Source organism: Orbicella franksi, chromosome 8 (assembly GCF_964199315.1).
Source record: "Orbicella franksi chromosome 8, jaOrbFran1.1, whole genome shotgun sequence".
NCBI lineage: Eukaryota > Metazoa > Cnidaria > Anthozoa > Scleractinia > Merulinidae > Orbicella > Orbicella franksi.
Window position 1 is genome coordinate 27,597,845 of NC_138152.1, and position 21,115 is coordinate 27,618,959.

The 21,115-nt window shown below is 41.4% G+C and overlaps 1 protein-coding gene and 1 non-coding gene across 2 annotated transcripts; one reads left to right on the plus strand and one right to left on the minus strand.

The window, feature by feature from the left end:
* Window positions 1-80: 80 nt before the first annotated feature.
* Window positions 81-20,236, minus strand: LOC145496177 (methylcytosine dioxygenase TET2-like). The gene is made up of 11 exons (XM_081475833.1): window positions 18,663-20,236; window positions 18,410-18,529; window positions 17,903-18,206; window positions 11,953-12,037; window positions 10,430-10,466; window positions 9,925-9,981; window positions 9,188-9,396; window positions 8,370-8,514; window positions 7,453-7,542; window positions 5,912-6,049; window positions 81-5,368 (listed from the first exon to the last, which is right to left on the minus strand). The coding sequence occupies exons 1-11, from the start codon at window positions 18,891-18,893 to the stop codon at window positions 2,666-2,668; spliced, it is 4,119 nt and encodes a 1,372-aa protein (XP_081331959.1). The 5' UTR covers window positions 18,894-20,236; the 3' UTR covers window positions 81-2,665.
* A 41-nt stretch (window positions 20,237-20,277) lies between these two features.
* Trnat-agu (transfer RNA threonine (anticodon AGU)) lies at window positions 20,278-20,351 on the plus strand. Its single transcript has one exon. It is a non-coding gene; the product is annotated as a tRNA-Thr (tRNA).
* The last annotated feature ends 764 nt before the right edge of the window (window positions 20,352-21,115 follow it).

Below are 21,115 nucleotides of genomic sequence, written 5' to 3' on the forward strand. Positions count from 1 at the left end.
CGTTTCGCTATACTTTCGGTTTGAACGAACAGTGAGAAATATTCAAACTCAAACAAGACATCTACACACAGAATCCCAAGGGAAAAAACATATGACTTTGTTTCCTTTCACTCTTAATTACATAATGGCATATTTCCTAAAATGCGTGATTTAACTCCTAAAATACTTAAAACTATAATCGATTATTTATAATCAAATAAGGTAAGGCTATGCCAACTTGCAGGCATCAACTATATCCAAATAAAATGAATTTTTCATAAAGCTTCCTTTCTAGTGAATAAGTTTACAAATAATCACTACAAAAATCTCTACAAACTATTTGTTAGCTTTCCTGCAGCCGCTCTCAAAGGTTAAAACTTGGCGTGACTAAGTCATCACGCGTGACGTGATTATATGTAACGCTACACTAGGGTACAGTATTTGGGAGACGAAGACAATTTTCACAGTAAGATGAGTAAATCCACTCATTTACATCGAAGAATATACCTAACCATAAACAGCATTAACAGATAAATATAATGTATATATCTTAAATTTACTTTAGATGCATCTTCGTGGCAATACAACAGACCATCACTGGGCCATGTGGAGTTGTACATTGTTTTATCAGCTTAAAAATAAAAAGTAAAATGAACCTTAAAAAAAAAACCTCCACTACCACCGAAAATTGTTAAATTTCTTAACCCCTATAACACTGTTTGCCTTAAAGCAAGGATATGTCTGAATCTACGTATAAGCAATTGCTCTGAGCACAAATTGTCGTTTTGAATGTTGCTCTAATTTACTTGTCCTTACACTAAGCGAATCTGTACAACGTTAGAGAACTTTTGATGATTAAACCTATTAAATACTGTGTCCACCAAAACAACAACGACAACAACAACAAAAAAACAGATCACTGCTGGGGCGGATAAAGGTTTTTTGAGACGGGGATTCGAGATGCGGACCAGGGTCCGGGGACAATTTATAAAATTGAGGTCCTGGGAAATGGGATTTCCGGCATCCTGCTGCTGTCAGCGTGTTATAATGTCTCTTTTTTTTTAATCTAGGGGGTTCGACCGAACCCCCCTCCCCGCCCCAGCACTGTTAAATACCGACGAAAGAGCAAGCGGCTTAGAGTACGAATTTAGATCAGTTTAGAGAGAGGTTCTCTATGGAAGTAATGAACTAATCTTACAACTTTCCTTAGGTAATATTTTACTCAGTTAGGCTACTGATATGCTGGGAGACCTGATCTCCCTTACTGTCTTCCTAATCCCAGGGGTTAGTTCTCTTGAACCTCCCAAGGGTAGCAAATTCTCCCACTCCCTCAACAAAGTAGTTTGAAGTCACAAGACGGAGAATTGTCTAGAAAAGATGCTCAAGTTGTCACAACGTCAAAACGTTTAACCCTTGAAGCCCAGTATTCAACAAACGAACTCTCGTTACTGATCCCTATACCTTGGTTGGAAGAGTTTTTAAACAATCAATCAACTTGAAGTCGCCTAGCGTTTTACAGTGATTATACATTGATATATTGATAACCCAAGGGGACAAAGGGAGATTGTAAGCTGATTACTTCAGGGGCTTCAGGAATAAAATTATTTCTTTGCCTTCTTCCGCTTGAGGTTTCAAGTTTTGACTGTTCAATATTCTATTGGGCAGCTGATTCCGGGGGGAGACTCCCCTATGAAACGGTCGGGGATGCTCTTCGTCTCGCTTAGGGGTATAAATCAAGGATTCTAGTCTCAATCAGGGTGTTCATGACGAAACGCCACTAATTTTAGCTGTCAAAGTATCTTAGGGCGCACTCGAAGAAATAATTATAAAAAGGCTCTTATTTCCGTTTTTAGGCTCAATTTCCGCCGGTATCTCGAGTCCGGTCTATTAGCGCGGGCTCCCTTCCTGAACAGCGGCTGGAAATAGAGCCTATTTCGTTTTAAGTGGTATACTTACGGGGTGAAATCAAGCCCGAGCCTCACCCAGATTGGTCTCCACAGTAGTTTCATTGAAATTTTCCTACGAGCGTCCCCGACTTTTTAACATGGGGGTCCCCCACGGGAGCTAATTACGTGTTTACTATGAAGATTTCTCGCTTTGGGCCAGAATGGCTCGAGAAACAAGGCTATTAATGTCGAACAAACTGTTCCTGCAAAATTGTATTTCTAAGCTCGAGGTGAACCGCGTGAAACGTCTTTCTTGAAGACACAAACTAGCTGGAGTAACAAAAGTTTCTTTCAACGAGGTCAATCCTTCCCCGCTCCAAAGTCGTCGGTAATTCGAGACGATATATTCCGTGCTGAATTCGTAGCACCACTGAGATCCATGCAGCTCTCTGATTGGTCGTTATTTACGCGCGAAAACTGAGCAACAACCAATCAGACACCACAATTCTCTCATTAGAGCTACGTAATCGAAATGGAATTTTTCAGGCCCAGTCCCAGACATCTCTGAGAGGAGGAAGAACTAACCGCGAAAGAGAAAACTTTGTGCACTCCAGCTAAGCAAAGCAAAAGCTTGCAGAACAGCTTTCAGTAAGTCGTGTTAAGTATGATCAAAATATGCGATCCCGGCGTTATTGTGTACAACTAACAATTAAGCACCTTGTCTGCGAATAACCTCAGAGGTTTACATCAGTTTGTACTTACTGAACCAGTTTTGATAGTTTCCTGTGGCACAAGCAGGATCAAAGCCAGTTCTGGTAATGACCTGTGACACAGGTTTGAGTATAAGGTGCAACAGTAATAAGCGTGTCTATTGGATAACTCACACCAGTCCGCGTCGCAGTGGAAATGGTTGTCAGCGATGCAGGATCAAGCCCCATGCCACTCATTTCTCCGATCCGCTTCGCAGAATCCACAAAAGAGGACAAATAGTTTTGCGAATTAACTAAAGCTAAGTTCGACGAAAGCCCATTTCCCGCCGCTAAAAGTGGATGGAAAGGCGGCATGAAGAAACTGGGATAAGTCGGGAACGGAACTCCGAATTTGTACGGACTGTACCCGAACAGGCGATTGGCCGCCATTGAGAAGTCAAGATAAGATCTTTCTGGACCAGCAGAAAATTTGTCTCTGTTTCCTGCGGAATGAGGAAATGGCGCCATAAATGGAAATCTTGGAGTGACAGGAACACTCGGTACTTGCAACGGAGGGTCTGAAACAGAATGGTGCCTCGTGGAGACCTCAGGCTCCTTATCAGACGACCGAGCCTGACAAATGGGCTGACGAGTCTTATCTAGCTCAGTTTCACCCTGTCCGCCTGGTAACGTTTTCTCGTCTCCAAGAATGCTGCTTATCCGGTACGACGAGGAAGCACCGCTACTAGGTTTGCTCTCTTTGTTGTTTTCATCTCCTAAAAGCCTTGAAACACTGAAGTTGGAGCCAGTGTGGCTACGTTCCTCGCGTGGCTTGGTCGTAGACGGTTCAGCGACAACATCTTTATGGGAGCCTAAACTCCTAGCATGAATATTCAACACCCTCTCAGGGATCACCCCGTTAGGGGTAGAGAAGTTTTTGAGTCCTTCATCCTGCGATGGCTCTCTGTGAATTGCATCGACGTTTTGTCCTGGCAAGGCCTGGTTTGAGGTTAGCCTGCTTCCCTCACTCGTAGACGCATCACTGAACAAGAGTTTGTTTTTTAGTCCTTCGCTATTTGGATGGGAATGAAGAGAAGATCCCCAGCTTTGCTGCCGCGTGTTGGGAGACGGCTCCTTGTTCTGTGAAGTGTTCAACTCATTTATCCATAACTGCTCCTGACGGGTCCCACCTGAGACCAATTCAATTGGCTTGGGAAGGTGGTTATTTTGCTCAGGTTTTGTTGGGGACAATTTAGATGGAACGTCCTCACCGGTATTTCGTCCGCTACGTTCGTTCACCTCATTAACTGGAAGAAACTTAGAAGAGTTAATGTGGTTAGGTACTCTTGAAAATTCGTGATAAAGCATTCCATTCTTAACTTGTTGAGTACATTGCAAACGATCTGATGAACCTGTCGGAGTACGGGCACCCGTGGGATCGTGCATCTCATTTCGATGTACAGTATTGGCATTCACCGATGCTACCTCAACAGGATGGGCCGCATAAGAATCACGCCTGTTTGTAACACCAGGATCAATGTCGGCTCTGGAAAGCGCCGTCTCTGCCAGCATGTCCAGATATCCCACCTCACGCTCTTCCACGTTTGAATCGGGGGAAGTCTCCTTCTCCGCTGCATCTGTCTCCATGCTGGCAGCGGATTCCCCTTCTAGCTTCTTCCTAGCCACCTTCTGCTCCCATTCTCCCAGGCCATGAAGTGTAAGGTTCATGTGCTTGTGTTGGTAAAACACGAGGCTGATGCGGGTTGGATGCTGTCGAGTGGGATTCTTAAGAGGCGTCGTTGCATGAAGTTCTTTTTTCGCTACCTCAATGAGCAGAGACCCATGGGTAAGAGCAATAGCCACCCCACCCATATTCTCCTCGATCTGGAACGGTTTACGAGGATGTTCTACGTGTACGAGGTCTTTGCCAGTTTTTCGATTTTCCACGTCTTCCTTTACATTAGCATTCTCGTCCAGTGGAACACTGTTTGAGGCTCTCATCAGAGGAACCTCCTTATCATCGACCCACTTGATCTGAGAAGGGTCTCTTACGATATCGTTAGGGGCACCATTGTAGTGGTGAATAACCGTCTTTGGTTTTGCATACTCCGAACCTCTACTCGACTGGGTGCCGCTCATCCCAAAGGATTTACCAAAAGGCAACCGACAGTTCCACGGTCCACTCACAATGGGAACCTTTCTATCGTAATTATCATAGTTATTGTAATTGCTGCTGGAGTTGTGGTAGTGGTTCAGGTGTCCCGGATTTCGATACAAATATGGTATGTGGTTCTCGTCGACCCAGTGCACCTCGGGCGCACGGCAGTGGTTCAGAACGAAGCCGTTCCCAAGGTGAGGATGAAACTGGAACAACGGTGAGCCATGAGGGGGGTACTGTCCGTTATAACAATTGCTCATCACGTGGTTAGAGGCTGGATGATGATGAATCACAGAATTGGGAAACCCGTGCATTGTCTGCGCATGTCCGTGTGGGATGCGTTGTCCATCAAACGACAGGAAAGACTGATTGCCGTTGTTGCTGTTGTTGTTTACATCCTGAAAGATTTCTTTGCGCTCCTGCTTGAGCTGTTGGTCTTGGTTGTTTGCTGCTTTGTTTCCTTTAGGAGAATTTTCTTGTCCTGTGACGGTCGAGTACCCTGGAGACACACCCACAGGAGGCTCAAGAAAGTGGCTGGGCATGAAGTAATTTGGCGCCACAGGACAACCATCCTTATCCAGTAAGCGGTATAACGGTAGGACATGAAGCTGTTCATCTTTGGAGTTGTAAGAGCCTGGCCTCAGAAGGGAGCAAACCTGCGACAATGGCAACAATAAAAACAAACCGTCAGCATATAACAAACAATGACAACATTAAAGACAGGTCAAAACAAAGACAAGCACAGAACAGTCTCCTGGTTTCCTAGCAACGATAAGAAACTGAAAAGCAAGATGGGACGATTGGACACTTTAATCTACACTTTTCTTCTTGGTCTTTAGTAATCATCAGTCTTAGAGGACACCCTTAAAACCAGAAAAAACTGTGCATTCTGAGAACTTTCCTCTTATGCCAAGTTACAATTGTGAGTAGGATTTGTATGTGACTGGGATCAAGACTACGTGTCCGCTGACTGGAAGTGTCTTCTAGCGAAGGCTCGACCGTAAAAGTCCTACCTGTTCCTTTCCGGTTTATTCCTTGGAGCCCGGTGAGATACGAGGGGTTTGCGAACGACCTTGCAAGTCTGTTCGTTGTCCCGAGGAAAAATTTCAATGCTCTTATTTACTAGAGAGAGTAATGCCTGTTTTGTAGCCAGGCATAGTGTTTCGTGTTAGTCACAATATAGAAACAACTGTTGTTACCAGTGTGGCTCCACCGTCCATATTCCTGGAGTCCTTATGGCTGTGCGCACAGAAATCCATACAGCACGTGACACCCGAGAACGGGCGCTTGTCGTTGTTTCCGATGCGGCATTCGAGGCCCTCCTTTTCTTGTCTTACCTGGAATTAGAACGATTTTACGCATTTATCCTGAGATGGCGACACTACCCAAATACTTCTAAAGCACCATCTTACTGTGATAGCCGAGAATGACGCGGCAATAGACCAGTTTCGTTTTCTCGGTATTGGACTGCAACTAGCTTCTTGTGAGAAGATATTTAAAAACAGCCGCACGGAAGTTTGCAAAACAATGTAAATAACTTCGGTACAAAGTTTTTGTCGGCTTGTTACACGAACTTCTGGTAGATTCCTTCTTAATACGTCACCCCCATGAGGGAGAGACTGAGTTCGAGTTGAGAATGTACACCTCGACGCGAGTTGCGTGTTTCGAATTTTCTGTTAGTCATCTTGGATTTTCTGCCGTCTAGTATAAGGGACCGTACGCATATACGACAAGGACGACGCCCATTTAAGTGTGTTGATATTTTACTTTGGAATTTCGCATTTCCATAGATCTATTCAGTATGTTTGTCGGTATTAAAACTTGTCCTTGCTGAATATGCTACGAATGCGTTCAGTTCCAAATAGAAATACGAAAAATTAGCCGTAGTTGCTCCCGTTGTCAAAAACTTGGAAAACTGGTCATTTCATGTTGTTGATTTACAGAGGACGACAAGGAAATGTACCAAGAATTATAACGCAAAAAAAAAATGAGTTGTAAGGGTTGATTGATTGCGTTGCAAAGCAAAATGAAGGACATTGCTAGGTGGAAATGACAAGGTTCTGCAGGGAGAAAGACGCGATATTACTAGCCATTGCTTTTCAATAATATTAGGGAGCTAAAGCAAACCACGACGGCAACGGCCACGAAAACGTGGCCAAACAAAAAGTTCAATGCGCAAAACAATAGTTGTACATGTGCGTTTTAAATCGCTGTACATTTCGTAGACGTCCTCTGCAAAACAGTAACGCGAAATGACCAAGTTCTGCGTATTTTGGGGAACGTAGCTATACGCTACGACCGCATTTTTCTCGTATTTCGTTTTGAAATTGATGGCAGGCACTGGCATATCTAGTTTGGGCAGGTTTTCAGACCGACTGGCGCACTGAACAGGTTGAGATAGTTACGAAATTCGAAGGTAAAATATAAATCCTATTTTTACTACGTGTCGACCTTGGTGTCGCCGTAGTCATTGCTTAAGTTCCCTTTTTATTGATAACTGTGCAATTCGGTGTGCGCCAAAAGATAAAATATGGCTTTCTTGGGATATAAGAACGATCACCCTTGGTTACAGGTGTCAAAATGCGACTTCTCTTACAAAGAACATTATCATTTCCACTTGACAGTTTGAAAAATTTAATAGACAAGAAAACAACAAAAGGCAATGATAGGTGACAAATGTCTCAGTTTGAGAATCGTTTTCCACAGAGAGCTATTATTTAAACTACTGATTATAATTTACCTGGTTATCGAAGGCTTGTGGGGCAAACTTTTCGTACACAACCGACAAATCAGCTGCCAAACTGTGCATCATTTTTTCAAATTCCTCCTCCTGTTCGTGTAATGGAAAGAGAAACGTTCCTCAGAATTTACTGAAATTAACCATTCTTTCATGTGGTACTGTTTATTATGCTGTACAAGGTGGTTCTAACTTTTAAGTCTGTGGATGAAACTCTAGTGTGTGACCATTCAAATGAAAGCTATTGAGCAGTACTTTCATGTGGTACTGTTTATTATGCTGTACAAGGTGGTGCTAACTTTTAAGTCTGTGGATAAAACCTTAGTGTGTGACCATTCAAATGAAAGCTACTGAGCAGTTCTCTCATGTGGTACTGTTTATTATGCTGTACAAGGTGGCTCTGACTTTTAAGTCTGTGGATGAAACCCTATTGTGTGACCATTCAAATGAAAGCTATTGAGCAGTACTTTCATGTGGTACTGTTTATTACGCTGTACAAGGTGGTGCTAACTTTTAAGTCTGTGGATGAAACCTTAGTGTGTGACCATTCAAATGAAAGCTATTGAGCAGTACTTTCATGTGGTACTGTTTATTATGCTGTACAAGGTGGTTCTAACTTTTAAGTCTGTGGATGAAACCCTAGTGTGTGGCCATTCAAATGAAAGCTATTGAGCAGTACTTTCACGAGGTACTGTTTATTATGCTGTACAAGGTGGTTCTAACTTTTAAGTCTGTGGATGAAACCCTAGTGTGTGACCATTCAAATGAAAGCTATTGAGCAGTACTTTCATGTGGTACTGTTTATTGTGCTGTACCAAGTGATTCTAGCTTTCAAGTCTATGGATTAACCCTTAGAGTATGACCATTCCAATAAAAGCAGCAGAAGTAATTTCGCGTGGTAGTTCCATTTTACAGCCTACCTTGGAGGGATCGAGCAATTTAAACTTCCGCGGCGTTTTGCTTCGGGTGAACTTACAACCGTTATAGTACATACTCCAAGAGCAGCCGAACGAGAAAGACGCGCCACAAGTCTCCTCGCTAACCCCCTGACAGGCACACGATTTTCTGCAAAACAATAATCAATAGGAAGTAATTAATAGGTAGGGGATGGGGTGCGTCTGGTATTTTTCTCAACGTAATGTATAAATTGAGACAGAAACAAAAAAAAATAATAATAATAACCGGACGAGAATGAGTAGAAAATTTGACCCCGTCCACGCTATGCCTGAGGAATTTGAAACCGCAGCTTCATTTCCACGGTTAGGCCTACCGTCCACACTAATCCGTCACGAAAACGAAGCTTTTCGAAAACGCTCTTCAAACCGGAGGAATTTGAAAACGACGGCTTTGCGTTTTCGTGTGGACAGAAAATATTTTGACAAAGGAGCTTTTCGAAAACGTCGACCTCATGATAATCCCGTGATTTCCATGCCCGGGTTTTCCTCAGACACAAATCCAAACTGACGGCTAATTGTGTTGCACTTTTAAATTCCTCCGGCGCAATGTGGACGGAAAACATTTGATGCGTTTTCAGAGTGAAACCTCCGTTTTTAAATTCCTACGGCGATGGGTGGGCGGAAAACATTTGATGCGTTTTCACAGTGAAACCTGCGTTTTTAAATTCCTACGGCGTAGTGTGGGCGGAAAATATTTGATGCGTTTTGAGAGTGAAAACTCCGTTTTTAAATTTCCTCGGCGTAGTGTGGACGGTGCCTTAGAGAACAAAGCATTTTCTTACGTTTCATTGATACCACATCTTCTTGCTGTAGGGAGGCCATGCTGAGGCAGAACTGTACTTAGCTCCTTGTAGAGACTATCTGCTCGCTCCTGCGTAATGCCTTCCCATAATACAATGTTCACCACGTTAAGTGACGTTTCACACACGTGATCAGCACGTTTCCGTGCAATGACCAAGATTTTTTCCTCTTCACTGGACCGACGAAGAACCTACATGTGGTTCAATTCAAAAGTTGGCATGTTAAAAGCTAAGAAAAAACGTTTTTCTAGCGTCTAAGGATAAATTTGTTTTAATGATGGGAGAAAAATTAGGTCTGTGTAAGCTTTTATCACTGAAGACTAAACGTTTCAGTTTCTAGTTTCTAGAGTAGGTGATTTCGGTAGCGTAGCAACAAATGTTTTAAAGCTTCGCTTAACTTGCCCTGAATCGTCAATTGCGGAATTGCAAACGCTCAGTTAGTTCTCGCACGCAATTTAAAACTTTCGTTAGTCTGGCCCTGTCGCTCCTGTTACAATCATTTCTTAAGTTAAAAGCGCCTTTATTCCAAGCTGATTAGTGTTACGCTCTGTTGTGAAATACCATACAACGCCCTAAGTAAACCTAGGACGATAAGCCATGCATGCTTGTCTTTAATCTGGCTAAATATTTCCCAAAGCTTTGTTTTGGCGTATTCAGTAGGTCAGTAATAGGCGCAACAAGCATTTGATTTCATATATCTACCGCACAGATTGACTCACCCATCTGGCTATGGGACAACCGAGCTGATTTTTGCCCTCCTTTCCGGTGAAACCAATCTGAAAATAGGCGAACAATGTACTGGCTTAACTCATAAAGACTGCTTATCCCACTTGAGGTAAGCCTAAGAGTTTCGTAAGATTCATCAATGCATGACTAAGAAATCGTTCCAACTTTAACCTTCGCTTGCTGTCGGATTAAGACCGTGAATATCCGACAGACTTCACTGAATTAGACTATTGTACGTCTTTTGAGCGAGTTTCTATATGCAAATTAATGCGACTTATCAAGACCCGATTTGGTGGTAAATACGGTATAACACGAGAAAGCATCAAATAACTCTCTTATCCCGTCCCTCAGTTTCCAGCGGGAAACAACCGGAAGCTCTGATTGGCGACCTCGCACGTTATAAAATCCATGCAATAACGCAAACTGAACAAAGGGTCTTCTGCCCTCTTATTAGCGCATTCCCCATGGATTAAAAACGGATATTTTGTGGTTACTTACCAGTTCAATTCTAAGAGCCGGTCCTTTAACGCCAAACCTGAAAATATCAAAATTTATTATAAGTATTACCGTTTCCAGATAACTGGCAAGTTCTTTTATATTGTATTTGCAAGCTTTCACCTAGGATTTACCACAATTGCTACAAATCTCGCAATCTGATTGGCTAATCTGCCATTGTCAATAAGACTCCAGACAACGCTGCCCGCGTCAATGTGTCACGCTCTTGGTCACGCTCTGAAAAAAAACATTTTCTTTGACGTTGATACATGTATTGTGGTAAAAAACAAATCGAATGTGGTTTATCGTTGTCTGTACTCTTATCGACAACGATATCACAGAGGTCAAAATTTGTTGTGGCTGTGCCTCGTGAGTTCACAACATTTTGACCGCTGTAATGACGCATATCATTGTCGATAAGAGTACAGACAACGCTAAACCACATTCGATTTGTTAACTTCCATGGTTTAAGTCATTTGTCTAATGTTCAAAAATTATTTTCAAAAAGGAAGAAACCTCATCAAGGTAATAGTTTTCTAAAGTTGAAAGGCACCAAGGAATTCATCAAAAACTGAAATCAACTGGCAGTTTTGACAGGATTCGCGCAAAAAACTAATGCTTTTTTATATGGCTGAGTTATTTCCTTTACTACCTCCACACTGCTTGAACTATTTCGTTTTTAACTTTCTTTTTCCAATGACAAAACAATAAAACAGAAAAATACAAAACAATGCACCACTTACAATGCTTACAAGACAATACCATGGTATATCACTACCGAATTGGTCTAAGCTACTGACAATGTATAGTTCCAGAAAATATCCACACCTCCCCCATGGAAGAGATTTTTTCTAAGATCCCTCCTCCCCCCCCCCCCCCCCCCCAACAACCCCTCTGGAAATTTCCAATAGAGCTTCCTACATTTCTTCATTTTTGGGGGCTTACAGAACCACCCACCCTCGAGGAAATTCCAACCCCTTCCGAGGGGGGAGTATGGATTGGATATTTTCTGGAAACTGTGCAATACAGTTTTACAATACACTAAAAAAATTAAAATAAGGCAAGTGTCCCTTCCAGTTGGCCATGGAAGATCTGTGTTTGAGATGAAATTCACACTTTGCACAGTTCTATCATTGACTTAAATAACCATATCGTCAGAACTACGAAAAGTGAGAATTTCGTTTCCAACCCAGATCTTCCACGGCCAAATTAACTGGAAGGGAAGACTTGCCAAGTTTTTCCCACATCTCACTTTTGAGTATCAGAAACAGTGAGGTCAGGATACAAAGTTAGTGAGAATTTCAATTTGCAGTTTCAGAAAATATCCACACTACCCCCACAGAAGGGATTGAAATTTCTTGCGGGGAGGGGGGGGGGGTTGTTCTCTAAGATCAAAAAATTTAAAGAAATGTATGAAGTTTAATTGGAATTTCCAGAGAGGTGGGGAGGGGGTTTCTCAAAAAAAAATCCCTTTTGTGAGGGATGCATGCAAATTTTCTGGAAAACACCATCCATATTTGTCTCACCTGTCTTCTAAGAGATTTCTAAGGGAATGCAAGTTTGGCGCAGCACCCAAGTATGTATAATAAGGACTGTCATCTTTTCCTAAAACTAGAAAAATGCAATTATTACAATTTATCACAGTGGACTTGCTTGAGGACAAACCATCGAGAAAGTGTTTGCTACACCCATGTGCCCAAACCCTCTTTGCATCTGTAATGAGGTGCAATACCGTGTAGATTAATATTAATTTTGTAATGTAATGTGTAAGAGGGCACGGTAACGATTCCTACAATCTGACTGGTTCCTGGTACAGTCCAGTTTTTCCTATCATTGACCACAGTCACAGTAACATGCTCGATATGTGTAGAAAAGGTCAAAAATAATTATTATAAAGGTGATTTGAAAGAGAGAGAGAAAAATAAGTACGTTATTTACTGGGCTTAGGGTCTCCCAGTGTAGTGAAAAACTGTGACCTCGAACTTGAAAATACTACCCTCAGTCTGTGGCTGCGAGCAACATTTACAATTGTTCACTATACAGACCTCCCAGCCGGCAAATAACAAATATGCATTATTTCTTAAAATTTGAAAAATAAATATTACAATTAATGCAGAACTAAGTCAGGAAAGAGGAGGTTGGAAGTCTAGGGGCAGATAAGGAACCAAAAAAGAGAGGAAAAACAAGCTGTATTTGTATAACAGTGGAGGCGAGAAGAAGGAGTTGCAGGTGAAGATAGAGTGAAGTTCTGGCCCGGGGTGGGGGAGGTGGGAGAAGGAATACTTCCGAAAAAATTTGAAGGGGTGTGCGGCCTACTTCTTAAAACCCTTACCCTATTTATGACCAAAATCTGCCATTTTCCCTACCCTATTTCTGACCAGACCAGAAATTCGATACCCTATTTAAGGCTGTTGCAGCTGACACAGTTGCCTTACACATAATTTTTGAAGAGCTTTTGTTTATGGTGTTATCAGTAATGATGAAAAAGTAGCTTCTTCTAAAAAGCGTACCCAATTCAAGACTAGAGTACAAAAAACATACCCTATCTAAGACCAAAATGGCCAAATTGATATCCTACTTGTATTTATGACCATATAAGGGAGTACCCTCCCCCCTCCGGAGTTCTGGCCACCCTGAGCGGCCTTCCCCTCCCACCTCCCACCAATCAGGAGAGTCAACTCTATCCTTTGCTTGCCCAATGAGCTTGTGAAGTTTTTTTAAAAAAATTTTTTTTGGGAAATTCAAATTACAGAATTGCTGTGGCACAAGATGAAATCATTGAACAATCTTTATCATAATTCATAAGCTAGTAAGAATCTTTTGGAGGATACTGAGAATGAATTATAGGCTATTACATCATAGTTTCCACAGGGCAAACTTGGAAATCAGGGTTCCTGCACTCTGTTTCCAGCATTAACGCCATAAGAAGGTCAATTATACTCTGGCAGTTTGGTGCTTTATGGCAATTTTGAGAGCCGGTATGTGAGTACTTAAACATTTATCTCACAGTTTACGGTTAAGAAATTATTACGCGATTCTGGGAAGTCATAAACTTAGCTCAGGTTTTCAGTTTTTGCGTGTTTTTGTAGCAGTAATTCATATTGAGCTAGGAGAGTAAGAAGACTGTCATTAGATGTCAAAACTTTCTGTTCCCTGGTTACTCAATGGAGTTAGCAACAACGGTGGTCTTTGCCGCAGAAATACAGCTACTGATGTCAAGAATTTCTTATGTTTTGTTACAGAAGATGGGGTGTGATGATAATTGTCATGCATTTCAGTTTTTAGGAGAAAATGAGAGTGGTTTGCAGTCTCGTAGGAACAAAATATGGTGGTTTGAAGGATGTTAGACACCCTATAATAGACCCACCCCCATAACACCAGTGGCAAAGTTGTGTATATACAATACTTGTTCTTTCTTTTATAGGTTTCCTATTCCCACCCAGCACAGGATCTTCACTAATTAACAAAGGTACAACAGAGGACTAGCCAAGAAGTCAGTATTACGCTGTCAACTATTTTGACTATAACTGCATCAACTCTAGCCATGATAATACATTAGCACGCAGGTTTCAAACATGTTTTTCTACATGTTTGCTGATTAGTTACAATATTCAATAATAACAAATTGGGTTCCATCGGACTCATTTTTTAGTTATAAGCCCTCGTCCTTCTAGTTGTATTGTATTAAAAGAGACCTTTTATCTAGAACAATCAATTATAAGTTTCTCTTCATGATGTGTACAAGAAATGTACAGCCTTTATTGCATTCCATATGAAGAAACTGGACAGGTGTGAAATTTTAAAAGTACGAGCTATATTTCTGAGCCTGTCAAATTATTATTATGTGATGTGCAATAAAAAAGATATTTAAGTTGAAAAAAATGAACACAAAGACAAAGGGACTCCTTTAAACTTTAGGCAACTCAACAGTTTCAAACGTCTTCTCTGAAGGATCAATACCACATTTGTATTTCTTTTCATAAGTTGACGCTGCAACAATGAAATGACACCAATGTCATCGGCATGCATGCTGATTAATTACAATATTCAATGATAACAAATTGGGTTCCATCAGACTCATTTTTGAGTTATAAGCCCTCAAAGCTAAAATTACAGGGTAAGGGTGCTCTCATCATCTTATACTGTTGCTATGGTGAAATATTTTTAATGAGACTGGAGGCTAAATGAACAGTTATGATTTTGTGTTAGCCTCCACCCTTGTTATGTCTTAATCATTCTAGGACAGGAGAGATGCAGGAAGAATTTAAAGTTTACAGTTAACTTTATGTAGTTCAGGTATTGGTCTGACAGTAAATAATGATTAATCGTTAAAAAAAAATACACTCTCTAATGCTGTTATGTGTTGTAGAGTGCATAGTGAGCTTTTCATTGGTTGACTTGAATTGCTTTAGTGAGTTATCATACTTGTCAGACAGACCTTTAAATAACAGAATTTTTCAATCCTTTGAAACTTGTTGCTAGCTTTTCTGGCTCCTTTTTCAGTAACTCCTTAATCTCCATTTGAGTATTCATATTGGCAGAGAGCATTGAAGTTTTTGTGGCCTCTACAGCCACCTAAAAGACATCTCCTAATTCATTAAAAAATTGTTGTTGTTGTTGTAGTTGTTTCATGTAAAGTCAAGAAAATGACTCAAGCTTGTTCACTATTATTTGTTTGATACCATTGCTAATGAGTTGAAACATGCTAGAAGCTGTCATGGGCTGTCTCAAGCGCCATTGGTAAGGTAATGTCTGCTTACAAAACAAGTGGTCCAACTGGGAGTATTTCTATCCCCCTGGACAGGGGTTAGGGTAATCCCTCGACATTAAATTTGCCAGTACCCATTTATAAAACTGGGTGGAGAGAGAGGCACTGTGAGAGTAAAGTGACTTGCTCAAGAACACAACACACTGTTCCCAGCCAGGGTTCAAACCCAGACAATCCAGAGGTGAGTCCACTTACCATGAGACCAGCAAGCCTCCAAGTGCCATATGCTTGGCCGTGGGGTCGGGGGGGGGGGGGTGCTCCCATATAAAAATGACGGGGTGCTTGTTGTACCCTTTAGGGGTTAAAATCCCGGATTCAGTAATTCTTAGGGTATTTAGCCTAAAATTTCAAGCCACGCTCACAAAACAGGATCTTGGTACGTTTTAGGGTTCTTTTCAAAATTTCCAATGAGCAACCTCGTCTTTTTCATATGGAAGTCCCTCCCCTGGGATGATCGGTTACCTTAAAATAAAATACAGTTTGCTATAGGGGGAGGGAATAGCAATACTCACAACTATTCATTTTCTGTAATTGGAACCACAGAAAAAGACAAGACTGATATACCACTAAGGCTAAGCTAGAACACAGTCTTTCCAATTTTTCCCAGTTTACTCAGAGACGATATAGCTAGTAGTTCAATTAACACTGTCAGATGGAATGTTAGGCATATGTTACTAATTTATGCTATTTGCACTGCAAAGTTACTTTTTCAAACACTAACAATGTTCTAACCAGTTTTCTGAAAAACAATCAGTGATGATTGGGTTATTACGTAGGTGTTTCTCTTGAATTACATTGAGCATCCTTGCTGCGTAAAAAATAATTTCTCACAAAAAAAAAATTGCATGCAAGAACGTGACTGTGCACAAACACAACACTGGGAAAATTCCTTCACACTAGGCTCCTCAGGGAAATAAACAATTGTTTTCTTAACAGGTTCCACTGTATTATTTTTTCAAAAGCAAATATATTTTACGTCCTCTAAAACCAGTACTTTGTCATAAGACAGCTATATGTATAACAAGTGGAACCAGGAAGAGAAAGCGCAGTTCTAATCAAATTACTTACTGCAACATGAGTACCAGGAACCTAACCTGATAACAAAATGGCCAAGCTAAATTCATAAATTATGCCAATAATGGGTCACTTTCCATAATAGTTTACATTATACTATTCTTGTGCCACCTTGTGTTTAGAAAACAGCTGGATCATAAATTTGCACTACAAATCGACACCTCTCTTGCCATGTCAAAATTAGTGTCTTTATCTTTTCTCTGGGTATCTGCCAAGGTGTTTTCGTTTATGGGGAAGACCCACCAATAAGGGTTGATCTGTTTATACAGTAATTAAAGCATTTGGGTTCCTACAGGACTATAACCCCCATAGCATGCAAGTGGACACAAAATGGTGCACCGAACGAAAATAACAAAACAAAGATTTGAGTTATAAATTCTTCTAAGCCCATACACAAATACAGGAACTTTAGTCGTGGTCATTTCTTTTTTTTTTTTTTCTTTTTTTTTTTTTTGTTTAAATCCTCAACCAAGATTAAATAAATCCCCCTTAATTATCAGCGATAAAGCGATTGCAGCAACTGTGGAAATTCAAAGCTCGATGGACCTCAACAAATCAACCATATCAAAGACCAAATGTTACAATCAGCACGCACTGGACCAAGTTTCCGGTGTTTTGAATTTCGAAGATTTGTTCTACAGCCCCAGTGACAATAATACTTTGTGCACTTTCAACAGAGCGTTTAAGGGCTTTCCCAAATTTCGTGCATTTAAATGCCGCGATCCCGACATTTCAATCAGACATATTCTAACTTCATTCCAACATGGACCTGTTAATTCCTATTGTTCCCGTTAATCAAGAATGCGTCTTGGCAAGAGAAACGACACCAGACGTGTCGAGAGAACCACTCATCAATCATTTAGAAACCAACAAAAACCCAGCGCGTGAAACCGACAACTTCAACACTCATATTGCCGCAGTTTTAAAAAAACCATTAGCGAAAGCAAACGCGTTTCTCGATTTGTTTTTGTTTTCCTTGCCATCTTTATTTTCTTCGCGGCAATTCATTTCACATTGCGTCTTTGATGATTTAATGATTTAGGCCGATAACACGGAGTAAGTCTTTTGCCAGAGCGCAAAGCAGCGAGTCGTTTAGGCAGATTAAGAATTAGCACAAAAACACCCGCCGGTGAATGGTTGAAAGAAGGACATTGTACATGGTGCAATGGCTGTTTTGACGGTTAGTCGAGACACATATAAACAAAACCGTGATCTCTATCGTAACGAGATACTGATAAAAATTTTGATAAGAAAACCTCTTTAACGTTTACCGTAATTTTTCGTATGCGCAACTAATTTATTTCACCGTGGGCAAAGTTGAAAGTTTCCGCTCGTAATTTAGCGGCAATGTCAACAAAACTTAGCTCGTACCGCGCCGATCCACTTTAATAAATTTTACTCCAAGCAACTCCGGCTTAATCCCCAATTAGGTTTATTTAAACCTTCAAACAAAGCCAGTCTCCTCATCTCACGCTATCGACAAAAGCCGAAACGAAAATGGAAATGTGCGCGGCATGAGAAAATAAGAGATCAACCAAATTAGTTCGTGGCCGATTTCGGTGGCGGTTAGATATTCACGCCGGCTGGATTCGTGCATTTGAATAAGAATACAAGTAAAAAAAATATGTAAATACCTGGGCAGTTGCATGGAGGGGGTTCAAAATCGCTTTCTCTGCGGGAAACTTCTACCTTGCTGCTCCTCAAAAGGTTTTCGGCGACCGGTTCGGTTAAGCGAGTGGGCTGAACGACACCGCTCGCTGTTTCATTCACACGAATAGGATCCTCGGCGGTAACGCTGATTTCTGTGCTCTGCAGCTGAAGTACTTTGGCGTTTTCCTGCACGTGAATTTTCCCTGGCGACTCTGGTTTCTGCGGTTTACATTCACTAGGCTCTGAATCGTTGATAAGTTCGCTTTGAGCGCCATCTTCGCCAGCTCGCTTTGAGAGAAAAATCGCAAACCACAACAAATAAGTAAACTTGCTGAATATTCGCAAACGAAGCGCGCGCATAAATTGCCTCAAGTAAACCCCGGTGCTACGAGAAAAAAAAAACTTTTCAAGGCCTGGAAATGTAATTTTCGCCTAAACGTGAATAAAATCAGTGTGAGGTCAGTGGTATTATTTTAGATGATTCGTCCTACCTTATCGGGTTCTTCGATAGAACAACTCACGCGACGCGAGCTTTCCGGTGAGATGTCGTCTTCATTATAACCCTGTCGCAGCTGAACTGCATCTCGTTTCGCAACGTTCGTTGTCGTTTTCTGCAAGACCAAAACGAAAGCATACTACAAATTAATTCAAGCGAAAACTACTTTAGCACAACGCACAAGGTTTTGAGTGCAAAAATTATCAATCTCCAGCCGGAATCATTAACGTTCGTTCAAATATTCGCACCTTTCTAAGTTCAATACACTTGCGGAACTTGCATATCTGATGACCAGTTTTTCTATTGACACAATTGCTGCACTCGCCGCAATTTACTTTTCTCAGACAGGGCTCACAAGCACCGCATCTTCTTCGTTTCTTTCGAGGAACTATGTCCTCGAAAACGCCAGATCGCTTTTCACCGGGTTCGCTTCGAGTTCCTGGCGTCGCCGTTGTTGTTCGCTCAGCGCCGTTTTCCATAGCCACTAGACTAGTCGCGTAGCGTCGAAAAAAAAAATTCACGACCAACAACCCGTGACAGCAATAACATTCGCGGTTAAACTCGCGAATTTCGACCAGATCATCGAAGAAAGCTTCCAAATGCGAGACCCAAAGTCGAAAAGTTGACTCGCCTAGAGCTAGAAGCTGCTACCAACGATATCAGTGGCGAATGTCAGACAAGCTTGTCGTTGATCGAACGCAAATTTCACGCAGCCACAAACCACTTCCGAGCCAACCAAATGCTTAGTAGGTGGGAACAGTCTGTTTGCGAGCCGACGAATGCACGCCCACGTGGGATGCGATGCCGCGAAAACTGATCAACCGTGACCAATTTGCGCGCGTGCGTGCGTCCTTCGAAGTCGTCAATTTCCAGTTCGAAGCCAATAATAAGATTCCGGTTTCACAGCCGCAGTCAAAATACAACACGAGAGACCTGCAAAGCGGAAACAAATATTCAAAATTCCCTCCGCTATTTTTTTATTTTCGAATTTCTCTATCTTCGATAAAAAACGTTCGAATCAATGCAGCATTTTCTGGCGAATTACTTCGCTTCCAACTGGGTCCGGAAAGGACTCGCAATTTTCAACCCTTCAGCACAGCTGTTCAGCGTTATCCGAAATAGCAAGACTTAGTAAAAAAATATCCTAGGAGTGGAGGATTAGTGTCGGAAATTGCCCATATTTTAAGATCATATCACAAAGTTTTCGTTCTGTCGCGAGAGGGGAGCAAGACAAAAAAAATCCTCGTCGATACAAATTGACGTCGGCCGTTTTGAAGACGCTAAATTAAAGCGTTTGAAATGTAAATTTCTGTGACTTGAAAACGAAAACAGTAATCTTAAACTATTTTAGCTGGGTGCTAAACACAGCCGGTGTTTTGCAGCATTCATCTCGCTGTAAATGTCGACACCGCCGAATTGTTTTCACGCTTGATTGACAACGGTGTAACAGAAAATGCCGCATCTCAGAAGAGCGACCAAGACGTGAGAAAACATTACAATCGCAATCATCTGTCTCCCGTGTGCTCTTAAGCAAAGTAAATTATTCTTTCTGTCGATCTCGCGATAAAGGTGTATAAATTAAGCTATTCATTAGGCAGAAACAGTAAACAACACGAGCTGGGATGTCGTGTCGCCCCCTTCGAGTGGATAAACCCTGCGGCCAAGTGCGTGTGGTGGTCCTTTGTTGATCGACACAGTTTGACGTTTTAACTGATCCGTGACAATATTTATACAATTGTCTACACGCACTTCATTTGCGTAACGCGGCTCGTTGCGAACGGGTCGTGTTGCCATGCCAACCTTCAGCCAATAGAGTAAGAAAAGTTAGTTTAAGTATAATAATTTTTCCCCATCACGTCGTCAGGCGCCTTAGCTCAGTTGGTTAGAGCGCTGGTCTAGTAAACCAGAGGTCAGTGGTTCAAATCCGCTAGGTGCCTTATTTTAGCGATCGTGGCGCTTTCCCCTTAAAATTAATTTTTTTTCGTTCTTTTTTGTCATAGCACTTTTGCTAAACGCGTCATAGCTACAAATGATTTTTAAGCCACTGAAAATTCTACAATTCTGAAGCAAACTAAAATATGCTTACCGTAATAGTTATAAATAGCTCTTCAGATCACTAAAAATCAGCGTTAGCAAAGCAAACCGTGCTATCAGTCAGACACAATGGTGAATTAGTTTACAATGCTTGATTGCAAAAACATCGAATCAAGTTATCAGCGACAGAGTTTAGGGGTGATCCATTTGACTTTTCATTATTTTAAGGGGATGTGTGGGTGATTTAGTATAGTCACGAAAAAAATTTTTCAGCCCTTTCAGGGCTAAAAAAAATTTCGTGACTATGCTAAATAGACAATACTAAATGGACTATACTAAATGGACAAAGATGTTTTTCTAGGGAATTGTTTATATGTATGATATTTTTTTTCTTTGTGTGACAGGCTTTTTTTGGCTCGCTGAACGTACGTTTTTTTTTTTTCTTTCGACAGTGATCGTGTCATTTTTTGTCGGTACAAGTTACGCTGGCAGGATATATTTATTTTCTCAAAATCACCCACACCGTCCCCCCTCAAAAGTTGAATGGTCCACCCATTAAGCACGAACTTTGCGGCAAACGGAAAACGGCAAAAATGCAACCTTTGCCGTCTGTCTTCAGCTTCAGCTCTTCGCACAGAGAGTGGAAATATTGAAAAACTGAAAAGGG

Excerpts from the sequence above, each read along its gene's own strand:
- LOC145496177 (XM_081475833.1), bottom strand. The coding sequence starts at position 18,893 with ATGGAAAACGGCGCTGAGCGAACAACAACGGCGACGCCAGGAACTCGA. Across the intron at positions 18,530-18,662 it reads AGTGTATTGAACTTAGAAAG|AAAACGACAACGAACGTTGC; the intron begins GTGCGAATATTT and ends TTGGTCTTGCAG. Across the intron at positions 8,515-9,187 it reads AGATGTGGTATCAATGAAAC|AAAATCGTGTGCCTGTCAGG; the intron begins GTAAGAAAATGC and ends ATTGTTTTGCAG.